General features: G+C 40.7%; 1 protein-coding gene across 2 annotated transcripts in view; it reads left to right on the top strand.

Moving 5' to 3' along the window:
* Nucleotides 1–312: 312 nt before the first annotated feature.
* Nucleotides 313–15,061, top strand: part of SACS (sacsin molecular chaperone) — a 79,784-nt gene continuing 65,035 nt past the window's right edge. For both annotated transcript variants that reach the window (XM_012744036.3, XM_012744035.3), the window contains exons 1-2: nucleotides 313–422; nucleotides 12,714–13,228. In XM_012744036.3, coding sequence (XP_012599490.2) covers nucleotides 13,050–13,228 — 179 coding nt within the window. In that variant the 5' untranslated portion in view covers nucleotides 313–422; nucleotides 12,714–13,049. The remainder of the gene's footprint in view (nucleotides 423–12,713; nucleotides 13,229–15,061) is intronic.

Below are 15,061 nucleotides of genomic sequence, written 5' to 3'. Positions count from 1 at the left end.
GGATTTCCAGTCTGGACATTGCCTGGTCACAACTCTATTTCCCAGGAGGTACATGAGAGGCATGTGTGACTCGTCTAAGGTGACACAGCCAGTGTTTAACAGAGCCGGTCTTCTGTTAGCCATACCCTCCTCCTGAAAATTCATCTTCGCAAGTGCAGAGAATAAAGAGTGCACTGACTGTCAGTTTTCCCCACCACACTGAGCATCCCTGCTGCATTTGCAGCATTCCTGACACTTAGGGTTGACGGTAGTCCTATCTCTTTAAAAAGAAAAAAACCTCCGGGTAGGGGGAGCCACTGACTGCGGCACTGAGCCTCCCAGACCCAGCGCTGCTGCTGCCGCTGGCGGGGCAGTCTCGCTGGAACCTGCTGATGGCAGGAGAGGAAAACAAAGGCGGGGAGACGTGATGCCAACGGCTACCAGTAAGTACGTGGGGCTCCAGCTGGGAAACAAACCAGAGGTGGATAAAGAAGCAGCTTGCAGAATTAAGTGGGTCCTGAGGTTTGGTTGGTCACTCAAGCCTCTGAGAGCTGCTCAGAAACCAGGTCAGTCACGGTCACTGCAGTTGTTTGCAGGAGAGCGTGGACCACACTTTCCCAGAGGACAGAGAACCTTCCTGAGCGTGCCCTGCAGCCGGGAGCACTGAGTTCTTCTGAAAATTTAGCAGTTTGGGCTGGCTGCCAGCGGATTTGTGAGTGAGGTGTCAGCCACAGGGTTACTAGGCAGATCCACGGTGGTGGTCGGGATGCCGGGACTAGCGGCTTTGTCATTCTAATCTCCGTGCTGGGCTGCAGTGTGTGGTCACAATGGGTCGGTTGGTTGCAGTAATACAGTGAGCAGTCAAGAGTCTTGCTGAATAATAAAATGGGGTTCTCAAAGTAGCTTATAGTTTACCGTAATGGTTCTCATTATAAACAGCATGCCCTTAAATTATTCAGGATGTTATAATTATATAGGAATATTTGAAAACCCTGTTTTAGTTAAAAACATTTTATTTAGTTAATTTTATTCTCATAAGTGATTGTTACATTCTTAGAAAGAGTATTCCAGTTTCAACAACAAAATCTCTCTCACGTTTGCTTTCTTTGTTTTTTTTTTTTTCTTCCCTAAAACAAGGTTAAAACCTCAGAGAAGAGTGCTGGATTTGTTTCTGACATATCAATTGTTTTGGCTTTGATTTTATTGTACCTGTGGAGATGGATAAAAGCCTGTTTTGTTTATGTGCGGAGGCAGGACACAGGTTGATTCTGTGTGAGCACAAGCTGCCCTGAGGTTATGTTGAAGAAGAGCTCTTCATTGCTCCACCAATGCAGATGACAATAGATGACACTTAGTCCCATTTTATATGTCACCTGACAGGTACATTCCCACACTGGTTTTCAAGCCACCCATTGGTAAGCAGATGCACACTGGGTTAACCTGGGTCACTGTGTCCCACACTCGTACTTCTGACTCCTGGCTTGCTTTCCCTCTCCTGCCCGTGGAGAATGAAATTCTCTCAGGCTGGGACAAAGGATGCCCAGGTCCTCTTCCTCTCTCCTCCTTGGCTGTTGCCTTCATCCTTTCTTCACCTTCCTTGGCCTTAGGCTGGGCAGTTCCCCCCTTCTTTTCCCCTTGGATCTTCAAGGCTCCGTCAGTCTTGAAGCAGGACTTCAAACAAAGCAAAGCCGATCGTCCACAGTCCCGTATCTTCCTTGCACCTTGCTTGGTTCGTAAGAGCTTTTCCATGGTTAAAACGGTGTTCCTTCCCAAAACAGGAAGAAAAGTCCAATAGCAGCGTTTTAAGACCAAGGTTTGCTTTACATCAGAAGCATCTCGTGCATTGCTGCTTTCCGCTGGATTTGCCCTCTGAGGCCCAGGGTTGAGATCTCAGCTCTGCCATAGCCTGGCTCTGCCACCACTGACAATCTGCTTGACTGCTGTGAGCCTCAGTGCTCCCCTTTGTCAGAGACGATGGTGGTCATTACTCTTATAACTGCTGCAGGGTGAAGCCAGGTAACAGTGTGTGAAGGCATCTAGCGCAGTTCTTGGCACAGTGTAGCTACTTACCGTAGCGAGTGTTTCGTCTTTTTCTCATCTGGTCTACCGGCTACCCAACCGCCCAGCCGTGGTGACGCTGGCCAAAGGGCTTTCGTGCACCATTCCCCAAAAGGAATACATTTTGAAATGAACTTTTGGCTGAGTGCGTCTTAATCAGTTCTGATCAATACAAAAAATATATTTAGTTATTGCTGTGGGCTAACCACCTCTTTTTAATAAAGGAAAGCTGGTATTTCTGTGTTGCCACAGTAGTATTCTGTTGGAGGAGGGAAGGCCGATTCCCTCTGTGCACTCCTCCTGAACCCCTCACGAGAGCAGCAGTGATGGTGGTGACCGCTCCCGCCACGAGCCAAGGGAGGACGCTAACTGTGACTGGCCCAAAGGATGCCAAATTGGAAATCAGAACAGTTTCTTGCTATTCTGGTCTTGGACAGCCTGGATGGCAATTTGCTCTTTGCATTGCCAATCCTGTTACTATTTTAAATTTCTATTTTATGTGTCCTTCTCCTTTCTCCTTGCCATCTTTCCTTGATCTCTACACTTAGGACATCATGTCAGATTTCAATGTCTAGGATGGAGCCAGTGGGCCCCTACCTAAGGGGGAACATGGTGAAGTTGGGAAAAGCAGTAGGTTGGGGACTGGGGTGTGTGGCTCTGCCCTACTTTGGCTTCTCTTGTGCTAATTATTAATAGAAAGGTTCCCCCTTTAACCTGATCTCTAAGATAAAAGAGTAATCTTTAAATTTCCTTCGAGTCCTGGGTATGTGATTCAGGTAGCTCTCCTTGGGGTATCCTCAGTTTATAACAATTATTTGATCAAATTAAATGCTTTTGTCACTTTTGATTCTCACAATAGCCTTGCGACACAGGCAGCCCCATTTTGCAGACTACAAGGTGTAAGAGAGAGTAGAACTCCAACTATTCCTTATTTGTAAAAGGAGAACTTGATTAGGTGTTATCGAGATTCACTTCTCTTGCTAAACATCAGGGAGTTCTCGGACTGCAAACCCTGAGCTCTGGTCCCTACCACAGTGTGCCTCTCAGGGCCCTTCGAGTTGGTGGTGATATGGAACTAATGATGCCACATTGGTTCTCAGTTTTGTAGGGAAAGATCTATGGACCACTTGTAGCAACATTACATCCAAACTAACATTTGTTTTAAATACTCTGCTCTAGATTAGACCATAAGTCTGTCATCTAGGCCAGAAAATAAGGGCTCTATAGCCCACACAGCATTTTCATGTGTTCTGATATGACAAAATTTTAAAATAGTTAGTCAAAGCTACCTTAATATCATTAGAAGTGATCATTTAAATTTTATAGACCTCCTTAATTTATTAAAGTTCTAAGTGCTACAAAGGAATACGTATTTGAATTTATAGTAGCAGAGGTTTACGTTTTCCTTGTTTTTAATGCAATGATAAATTTAGCCATTAAAAATTCTAATATGGTTACAAGACAAAATACAAGACATATTGCACAAGATATACACATACTAAGGAAGTTATTCATTGTTTATCTGATATCCAAACTTAACCAGGAGTTATATATTAATAATTTTTATTTGCTAACTATGGCAACACTAAATAAATAGAACCTTAACTGATGAATTAAATAACAGTTACTTTGACCTTAAGAATATTAATTTGTTAGTTCTTTAAGCTTAAAACACAAGTTACAACCAATCTTTGTCAGTTCTCCATCAATTATGCTAAATATCCCACTAGTTTTTTATTTGTTAATGTTTTTGTTTATTAAATGTTCGTGCTAAGTGACTGTCCCAAGACAACTCTGATCCAGAAGAACATACTGGTGGCCAACTCATCTTCATATTCTCCAAAGTCCCTACTAAAAGGTAAAAAAAACCCAAAAAACAACCCCCCCCCAAGATTTTAAATGAATTTATTTGGAGTCAGATAGATTTAGCTTTGAAACCTGGCCTACATCTTACTAATTCTGATACTTAACCTCTGGGAGCCTCACCTTCCTTCTTAAATGGGACCCATAACTGGTTAATAAACCCCAGCTCAGAGATTAGATGACAGCTTAGTGAGCCTCTGGCATGGCTGAGTATGATCAAACCCCCTCAAAAAGTAGTTTTTAAATGAATAAATATTATTTTTCCCTTCAAAAAGCTAGATAATAATAATATTAGTCAGATAATGTCAAATAAGACCTATTTTCATCATATTAGTATAATTTATTTTTAAGGTATTACTTTGACAGTTTTATTGAGATATTCATTCACGTATCGTACAATTCATCTATTTGTGATATTATTTTTATGTAAAATTTCATCTTTGAGGATAAATTGAGATTTTGAAGGCAAACCTAAGACTCTGAGGAGGTTCCAGTTCTAGCCCCAGCCCTGCAGAGCCCTTCCCTCACAGTCCTGCCAGTTGACAGACTGCACCCTGGGGCTAGAGCAGCTATATACAAGACATGCATAGTTTTATTACCTGCAAATTGGCTACAGTGGCTAAATTATTCACTCTTTATTGAATACCTTCTGTATCCATGACCCTAACTGAGTAAGGGAGTCAAAAGTGAATCAGACATTCTTGAGGCACTTTCAGCAAAGTGGATGAGAAAGATTTGTACGGCCCAGAAGGGATTTGGAACACTGGAGAAATAATGTGTATATTTTTCATATTAAATCTGAAATATAATATTTGTACATTTTATATGGAAATATTTAATTACACACACACACCCACATACACAGCAAGTAGCACTTACCTTTAGCTTCACCTTTGGTGCTCCATACTCCACATTTTATGCACGTTTGCAATTTTAGGGATGTATGTTTGAGGGCGAGTGATGGCTGCAGTGACCCTGACCTCAACTGCCACACATTGTGCCAACACAGGTGTGTCATTGGTGACATCCACAGTGCTTGTTGTTTGTGTCTTACATTTTGGTCTATTGATTTATAGGGCGAACTGATCTGACTTTCCCATTTTGCCAAGATTCCATTTTAAACCAATTTAGTCTTTTGCTCTTTGCTGACTCATGTTTTATTCTGACATTATGGAGGGCAAGACAATTACTCCGCTGATGATTCCCCTGGAGGCTTTCTGCGGGCATGAAGTCTGTCTGCATTTGGCTCCTTGTTTTTTGTAACGCTAGGGACTTCCAAGGGTAAGTTTTCACCTTTTCCCAGAGGAGTTAGCTGGGGACGAATCTGGTCAAACATGATAAAAAGTAGTGCGGTTTTTTAATTCCCATTTTCAGATGCACATGGACCCCATTCTCAGGAGATCACTAAGGGAAGTAAATTCTGCTTCTGCTCTTTGCTATAAATGGGCTAAAAGATCGTTTCCAGGGAGACCGAAGCCGTCTGACAGGTAAAAGGTAAAGCACAGGGGCGTGCCTGTGAGCTCTGTCGCACTGGGTCAGGAAGGGAAGGCCCCCAAGGCAGAGGGGGCGCTACCAGTCCAAAGTCCACGGAAAAGGCCGTGGCTCTGAAGTTTAACAGACACCCTTAAACAGAAAGGAGAGCATATTGAAGAGGATAAAGTAATAGGGTAGCTCCTGATTATATTTGCATCTCATCCCTGCAGGAAAGGCCTTTCCTGTCATCCCCTGGGGGACAGTCAGGTGTCCGTGTGCTACTTTCCTGGGCAGTTTGCCTTGTCCTGCTTCTCTCCCGTGCAGCTCCCTTGATTCCACGTTAGGAACCCCTTCTCTTCCCACGTTCCCCCACCCCCCACCTCCTCACTGAGGGCGGCGTTCCCTTAGGGAACATCTCCAGCTATTTATAAAACAGTCGTGATTTAAACCCTGAGTCTCCCGACTTTCTGTTTCGAACAGTGTAACTCAGAGGCATTTTCACATCGGTGAGTAAGTGGACCTAGCATGTTTCTCTTTTTACTCCGTAAATGAGTTCACATATATGGCAGTGCCAAGTGCTCGCAGAGTGGGTAAAGCCCAGCTTGCCAAAATAGGATATTTTTGCTGGGAAGGCGAAGAGGTCACTGTGTGGACACACCACGCCTGTCAGCCATGGGCAGTGGCTTCGGGGTTTCAGAGCCAAGTGACCGATTCCACAGCTGGCGAGGAGGGGTGCCCAAGCCCGTCCCTGACAGCAACGTGGAGCCCTGGCTGTCTCAGCCCCTGGGGCATGAGGGGAGGCTGTGAATCAGGAGCACATTTCATGTCACTTCTCGTGTTAAAAAAATATTACAGGGGCAAAAACAGTGGTATCCAATATTTGCGAAATGATTGCAGTTTACTCGGTGCTTTTAGACGAGGTTCAATTTGGTTTTTACCATGAGGCTGTGGTTTTCCGGCGGGGAAAACTGGGCACGGAGAGATTGTGATTCTTAAGCTCTGGTGAGTAGAAGACCCAAGACCCCTATCCGTTGGGCCGCACCACTCCCCAAATGACAGGGTGGAAGCAGCTTTCCTCCCCTTTGGGGAAGGTAAGGGGGGAGAAGGGAATATATTTGAATGCCTGTACTTGTGTCAGGCACTCAGTGTCAGGGAAGAAGAGAAGAGCTGGGACTCTGGGGACATGTGTCTAAGTCCCAGGATGGGCTGCTGCTTGAGTCTTCTGGGCACAAGTTTCCAGAGAGCAAAATGGAATTAACAATTCCCTCCCAAATCTCCAGGCTGTTTAAGAGACCGAATACCATGCCTCTACAAGGTAATCTTATTATACCACTTATTATACTGATAATTTTACTATCAATAACATTTCAACTGTAAACAAGATTTCGGATATGCTAATTTTCTTGGCCATGTTAATAAACTACATAAACACAAAATTATCATGAAAGCAGTAAAAAAATGCCAGACTTATCATATCAGAAGTAATTTGATTGTCTTATTGAAGAACAGTTTTAAATTTATTATAATGGGGAGTTTGAACATTCACATTTCTTATTTTTTAAAATTGCATTAGACTGCTGTTCAATCTCATTAGATGCCATAAAAAAAAGGCCACTAGCTTTTATCTTCCAGGCAATTTCATTGTTCAGGATTTATAAAAGTAAACTGTGATATATTGAAGCACTCAAAAGTAGATGCATATCAGATGAGGATTTATATACAGGAGAAATAAACATATAAATCTAGAAGTCTTATATAGTGTTAAGCTGTTAGGCATATAATTTTTAAGAAATAAAAACATTTCTGTCACTTAAAATAGTAAAAATGAAGGAGAGCCAAATATATATTTCATTACAAGCATAGACGTTCTTTGCATTATGTTCAAATGAAAATATTATGCATGTAAAAGAATATATATTAATTAAGCCTGTTGCCCATGCTTTCCTTAGGTCATTTCTTTTTCTATTTTTGAGAGTTCTTTTTGTATTCTGGATACAAAACCTTTGATGATTACCTGCGTGACAAATATCTTCTGATTTATGTAGCTTGTTTTAGGTGAGCAGAAGTTCTTAATTTTAATGTAGTTTGAGCTTAACAATTTTTTCCTTTGTGGTTAGTACTTTCTATTTGTTGTTTAAGGAATTCTCTAGCCCGAGGCCATACAGATACTGTATTCTACTTCTTGCTACAAGTTTTAGGGTTTTTCTCACTTATGTGCTTAATCGTCTAGAATTGATATTTGTGCACAGTGTGAGGTATGGTAAGTTTTTGTGCATGTTTCCATGTAGATAACCATTTGTCCCAGTAACATTTTCAGAGTGGTCCAGCTTTGCCTACCGATACCTCTCTCATGTATCCCGTTCCACTAACGCAAGGATGCGTCTGGGAGCTTTCGATTCTCTTTCTTCCTGTGTGAATGCCATACTAACTCAGTTATTATAGTTTAATATTAGGGCCTGATACCGTGTAAAGCAAATCTTTACTGTGTGCATCTTCTTAAGGAATGTCTTTGGTTGTTCTTGTTTTTTTTTTTTTTATTTCGGCATATTATGGGGGTACAGATTTTAAGGTTTCAATAAATGCCTATTTTCCTCCCCCTCCCCCCACAAGTCTGAGTCTCCAGCATGACCATCCCCCAGATGGTGCACATCTCACTCATTATGTATGTATATACCTGCCCCTTCCCCCCTCCCACCTGCCCAATACCCTATTACTGTAGTACCTATGTGACCACTTAGGTGCTGTTCAGTTAATACCAATTTGCTGGTGAGTATATGTGGTGCTTGTTTTTCCATTCTTGGGAAACTTCACTTAATAGTATGGGTTCCAGCTCTAACCAGGATGTTCTTGTTTTATTGTAAAAGGTTTTTGGGGTTTTGATTCTAATTACTTTGAAAAAGAAGATCAATTTCAGGAGAGGTGACATTTCAATGATATCGAAACTTCCTCTCCGTCATGTACATATCTACATTTTTTAAAGGGCCTCTTTAATGTCTTTTGTTAAAGTTTATAGATTTTTCTTCCTAAAATTGTTATATAAGTCCTTTCATTATTATTGCAAGGTAACTTGTTATTTTTCTTGCTATGATAAATGGCAATTTTTTAAAACAATATTTTTCTTAAATTCTTGCTGGTAGGTAGAAACGTAATTGAATTTATATCAGTAACCTTGCAAAACCCTACTGTTAACTCTGTTAATTTGTCTGAATTCTTTTTGAATATTCTATCTGTGCATAGTGACAGTTTTGCTCCACCTCTTTCTTCTCCTCCTTGTTCCTTTTCTTTCCTTTTCTGTCTGGTTTTGGCTACCACCTCCAATAAAATGTTGAATAGAAATGGAGATAGCAAAGTGTCCTCATCACTGTTCCACAAGAAATTTGCCCTTAAATCTGCCCTTTAAGGAAGTTTCCATCTACCTATTTACTAAGAGTTTTTGTTTTCTTTCCTTTTTTTTTTTTTTTTTTTTTTTGAGACAGAGTCTCACTTTGTTGCCCAGGCTAGAGTGAGTGCCATGGCGTCAGCCTAGCTCACAGCAACCTCAAACTCCTGGGCTTAAGTGATCCTTCTGCCTCAGCCTCCCGAGTAGCTGGGACTACAGGCATGCGCCACCATGCCCGGCTAATTTTTTATGTATATATCAGTTGGCCAATTAATTTCTTTCTATTTATAGTAGAGACGGGGTCTCGCTCTTGCTCAGGCTGGTTTTGAACTCCTGACCTTGAGCAATCCGCCCGCCTCGGCCTCCCAAGAGCTAGGATTAGAGGCGTGAGCCACAGCGCCCGGCCTTCTTTCCTTTTTTTGGTCTTGAATGGATATTAAATTTTGTCCTATGATAAATCCAATTTGGTCATAAGGTATTATCTTTATTAAACATTGATGGATTCTACTTGCTAATATGTATTTTAAATTTTTTTTATCTTTATTCATGAGTAAGATTGGCCAGTAATTTTCCCTTTTTGTACGGTTGCCATCTGGTTTGATGATCTGGTTTGGGAATATTATCAGCCTCGTGAAATAATTTGGTCCTCTTGGCTGTTTTTATGTTCTCTGGTAGAATTTGTATGCTATTAGACTTATCTATTTATTGCCTATTTGGCATATTTCACCAGTAAAACCATCAGCCTGATGTTTTCTCTGTGGTAATTTTTAAAAATATAAGTGATTTAATGGGACTGACTTATTTTTGAATGAGCTATGGTACTTCATATTTCATAGGAATTTGTCCATTTTCAAAATGTTCAAATTTATTACCTCAAAGTTATTTTTGATATTCTTTTATTTATATTACATCTAACATTTTGATATTCTTTTTAGTTTCAGACGCCTTTTATCTTTCATTCCCAACAATTTTTGTTACTATTTTGCTTTTACCTTGATCAGTCTTCCAGAACTTTGCCAATTTTAGTAGTCTTTTTAAAGTATTAACTTTTGTTTTTGCTCTCCATTGTTATCTTGTTTTCCATTTCACTAATTCTGCTCGCATCTTTATTTCCTATTTTCTTTGGGTTTATCCCCTGATATTTTTTTCTAAGTTCTTAAAATGGATATGCACCTCACTGATGTTTAGCCATTTTCCTTTCTGGATGAAATCATTAAAGACTATACATTGTCTTATAAATGTACTGATCCCCATTTTTAATAATGAAAGAGCAGGTTAAAGACTCAATGTTTTTGGCGGGCAAATGCGTTCAATCAGAATTTAATGAGTCCTTCCGTATTCATTTTATTTATCTTTAGAGTTACCCTCTATTTGTGGCATGTGGTCCTGAATTTCTATTTACGACACGAACGGAACGTTTCCTATCATAATACACTTCATTTTAAGGAAAAATGTTAAGTAAATAATTGAACAGGTGGTACACAAATAAGCCAAAGATCCCCAAAGCAGTATGTTGTAGCTCAAATATGAAAAAAATTAGGAGGGTGATTCATTTAGGGACTATAGTTTGGGAAACTAATGTTCCAGGTTAACACGCTACCTTCTGTCATTCACTCATGGCATATGTGATTATTCAATCACAGTGGGTAATTTCTGACAGTTGTGGAGGATAAGACAGGGGAATAAGGGAGACGAACATGTATAAATGTTCTAGTATCCAAAACAGAAATCACAGTTTTTAGAATTCTCAACTGTGGGTTAGATGTTAATTGTAGAAGTGGTATTAAAATTGAAGGTCAATTTATTCGAGAGAGATTGCATTCAGGAGGTGTTGGACAGGGACACAGTGATCCCTAAGACCTAGCACACGTTCATAAGAACAAGTCATGTCCTGTTGCCCGACTCTCCCCTTATTATTAATGGTAGGCACTATTATTAGACTGGCAGAGCAATGTAAATCGGGAGAAAGGCTCTGTCTTGGTTTTAGCAATACACTGGGCAACGTCATCCTCTCCTGTTAGAAATGATAGGAATACATGTGACTGATGCTGATATATTTATAAGGTCTCAGAGTTACTGAGGAAACGCTATTCAAAGATTGTTTTTGGTCACGAATGCATCATTGCCCATGGGGGGGTAGAGTTTAGTCATTTGCCACAGGGCTCTGTGCTGTTTAGCAATTTTATCAAACGTGCTTGGTGATATGAAGCTAATTAGTATTCCAGATTATGGAATATGTGTTTTTAAAGATATCGAAAAACTGAATTACAGATTCAGTGAGGTCGACAGGCGTGAACGTGCAGTGTTCCGTGGAGATCAATACTGCGCCAGTTTCTCCTGATGTTTCCACAGAGACAGAGCATTGTGAGCACATGTGGGCAGAGGGCAGAGCCCCGAGGGTCTTGCTTCAAGTATAACTAATTCCAGATTTCTCTTGGGACTCTCATCTTTTATTATACAAACCCTGCTTGTATTCTACAGTAAATTCATATTTTATGATTGTATATAAAGCGACATTTTAATTAACGAAATCTTTATTTAGAAGAAATTTGGATTAATTTCAGTTTTCAGATTCATTGATGAGTTTAAAAATATTTATGTCTAGAATTGTAGAATTTTAGAGGTGTTAATAACTTAAAATACTTATTCCAATCCTTTTGTCCTACAGATCAAGAAATTGATCCTAATCCTCTACTTTATTACGTATGACCTCTCTTAACCTAAACATTTTAAATCAAAGAGTCAAGTTTTAAAAGTCTGTTATCATACAAAAGACGTCCATCCTCTTGCTAATATAATTCATTAATTTAATTGTAATTCTTAAATCCTGAATTTAAATCTAGAATTTCTCTAATTCTTGACACAGAGCAATCAAAATTTCATGACATATCATTTAATACAAAAGAATAAGATGATTTGGGATTGGTTTGTTTCAATTAATCTCCCTCATGTTACATAGTAATATTTTTAATTTTAACAAATCTCTGGGGAAGCGTTTTTAGAAAAGAGTTTATAGTGAGTTTTGAGTTCTTTTTCTGGGTCTTCATGAACATCCAATAATCTAAGGCAATCAGTATAGCTTAGATTATTCTTCCTACATTCTTTTTTTTTTTTACACAACCAAACATTGTTGGATAGCAGAATAGTAAGAAGTCGGGCTGGTTTTCCAGTTTCCAATCCATCCCTTCCTAGTTGGATAAGCTCAAAGTTACTGACCTTTATACATCAAATATCTTTAACATATTAGCATTTCTTCCTCTCTTATTCTGTGCACTTCCAAGGACTGTTTAATGTGATTAATGTCTAAGAGGGCACCTTGAAAATGCTGAAGTATTTTAGAACTGTAACATTGGTGTGAATGGGCACGAAATGCAGTCTCATGTGTCCCTTCACTTACCATCATTGAAAAATTTGTCCATTTTTTCCTTCCATTTATTTCTTAAAATGTTAGACTGTTGCAGGCACCAATCGTTATAAAGAATATTACTACTAATAAAATAAAGCCTTTGTGACAGACACATTTACTCGTCCTTTTCTAAGGTAGATATTTCGCTTTCCAACATGAGTTATTGTTGTACGTGTAAAATTGTAGGTTTGGATTTAAGGGGTGTTGTCTTGAAAACAGGCACATTGTATGAGAGGTGAAGCACGTATTTCCACTTCGAGGAAGCCGGGGAAATAGAGAGACAACGAAATTAAGTTGTTAAGGAGATGTGCTTTTTATTTGTGGAAACTGACATGTATAGCTACACACGTGCATTTGTGGGTTACAGTTCTTATGAGGTGAGAGTTACATGCCATGTTCTTTGGCAGAGCTGTCGTGCAACCAGCAGTGTATAATTAGAAAGTCCCTGGATCTGAGAACCATGGCTGTCTTCCACAAGGAATCACATTTTCAGTGCATTTACTTCTAGTACTCTCGCTTACCTCTTTCTTCACCCTTGCTTGATTTTTCTTCCAGGATCGCAGAAGTGAGGCAAGATGCCCGTGTCGCCAGAGCGAGAACAAAGGCCCCCACCAGTGAGTGTTCTGCATCTGCTGAGATGAGAGTGAGAGACACCTGGTCCAAGAACCGCTGCATCTCCCCCTATCACCTTCAACAAGAAATACAGAAGATTCTCAGATGAAAGTAAATTAATTTTGCTTTGGGAAAAGCCCGAAACCCTTAGTGAATCCATACTGTTTTACCTTAAGAACATCTGTGGGTTGCTGGATCAGAAGGCAGCCATTACCTGACTTGAGGAGTCATACCTTCAGGGACACAAATGCAAAACACAGCGATGTTTTCTGACGTTGGATGATGAATGGACGCAGAGGGGAAAACAAGCTTTTCACCGGCCAGGGAGAGCTGAACTTGGAGCGCGCTTTTAAAGGACACACAGATGAAAAGACTTACACAGAAGACAGAAAAATACTTCCATGGTTTTCACAGACAGATATTACAGGAGAAGTGATAATGGAGACCACGGAGACTAGGTAAGTGGGTTAACATTTTAAATGAGAATGATTTGCGTTGACGTGCTAAGCTTTGTTGGATTTTCCCAAATGGAACATAGGTGGGCAACAGCAAACGAAAGCTCTCCAGAGGTAAAAGTGAACCCACTGTTGATACTTTAGGTCTACCTGAAATTGTATAGGTAACTTTTGGAGCCAAGAGTTGAAAATAATTTCTTCACCTTTGCCCATATAGTTTTGTGTTTTCTGTTTCCTGATGTGGCTACTATAATGGAGAGTCGACTAGGTACCTGCTTTTCTCCCTTGAATGACAGATATGCATGCCTCTGGCTGGCATTCGAGAGATCCTCCCACCATGGAGTGGTGGAGCACATAGTCATCGAGGGCTGTGTGGGGTTCCACATACTGAGAAGCTCCTGTGTTCTTAACTGATAAGGCCTTAACTGATAAGATCCCAGCATCTGTTCCCTACAGAGAGAAGCCTGGGGCTCTTGCCTGGCCTCTGTTTGCCTGGGATGCTAATCCAGTTTCTGGAGTATACTCAGGGTCTTAAGAATCACACTCTGTCTTTACCTGGAACACTGGCTCAGGAGGTGGGCTCCTTCCTTTCAGTTAAAATTCTCTAAACAAGTTTCTGTTCTTAAAATCATTCGTTGAACTAATAGGTATTGTGCATTTGTTGTGTGCCAAGGACTTGGTATATGTCAAGGAATGAAACTGATACAGACACCAACTTTTGTGAATTTTACATTCTAGACAGGGGAAGACAGAAAAACAATAAATCCAGTAAGTTATTCAATTATCTGCTATATTGTATCATGGAACAGAAGGAAAGGGCAACAAGAAAAAGAAGGTGGGAGTCTGATAAGGTCACGCAGGAACATAATAGCAGGTCAGGGCAGACACCATGGAGGAGGGGAAATCTGAGCAAACATTTAAAGGAGGTAATAGCTATTTAGGGGAATAATGTCCCAGATAGGGGAACATGTGCAAAGCCCTTAGGTGGGAGCTGCCTGGCACATTCCAAGAATGGCTGGAGTGAAGTGAGTTAGGCCAGGGAAGCTGAGGATGTGGTTGAAGAGGTAGCTGGGCACAAGATCCCAGGAAATAAAACGGGATGTATTTAAGGAGTGACATGATCTGACTTATGGTTTCAAAGTATCCCTCTAGCTTCTCTGTAGAGACGCAAAGGTAGAAATGGGTTGCTGTTGTAATCCAGGTGAGAGACGATAGTGGCTCTAGCCAGGATGGCAGGGCATTGGCGGTACTTACATGATGGCTCAGTGATGGTTCGTGTGTCAGTGTTTCTAATGAAGATGTGAGTATTTCCTTACCATCTAGCAGTAGTGGAATGCTGAATACGTTTCAGATGAATATTCGCAACCTAATTATTACAGGTATTGTGTTGTTTTTCCCAAAAATAGTTAATTCCCTGATTCTCCCATTCTAGCTCGGCGTCCAACAATTCAGTTCCATTCTGACACTAACCACCCAGAGTCAGCAAAGAGCCCAGAGGTTAAGGGCTCAGTCCCACAAGACTCCTCCACTTTATGCCAGCCACAAATAGGGTCCCCATGTCACCTGCACTTCTGCCTGACCAACTACAAATCTGAGGATTCCTATGACTTGCTCCACCACTAGGTTTGATATTTTGCTAGAATGACTCAGTCCTCAGGGATGTGCTTTACTTAGGATCACAGATTCTCGTGAAGGATCCAATTCAGGCAGAGATAAATGGAAGACACGCATAGGGTGAGGTATGTGCGGGTGGGGGATGGGTGTGGGGCTTCCATGCTCTCTCCCGGGGCTTTACCCTCCCAGCACCCCCATGTGGTCACCAGCCTGGAAGCTCCC

This window comes from Microcebus murinus, chromosome 13 (genome assembly GCF_040939455.1).
Source record: "Microcebus murinus isolate Inina chromosome 13, M.murinus_Inina_mat1.0, whole genome shotgun sequence".
Taxonomy (NCBI): Eukaryota; Metazoa; Chordata; class Mammalia; order Primates; family Cheirogaleidae; genus Microcebus; species Microcebus murinus.
Note: the sequence above shows the minus strand (reverse complement) of the source record. Positions and strands in the feature narration are given on the sequence as shown.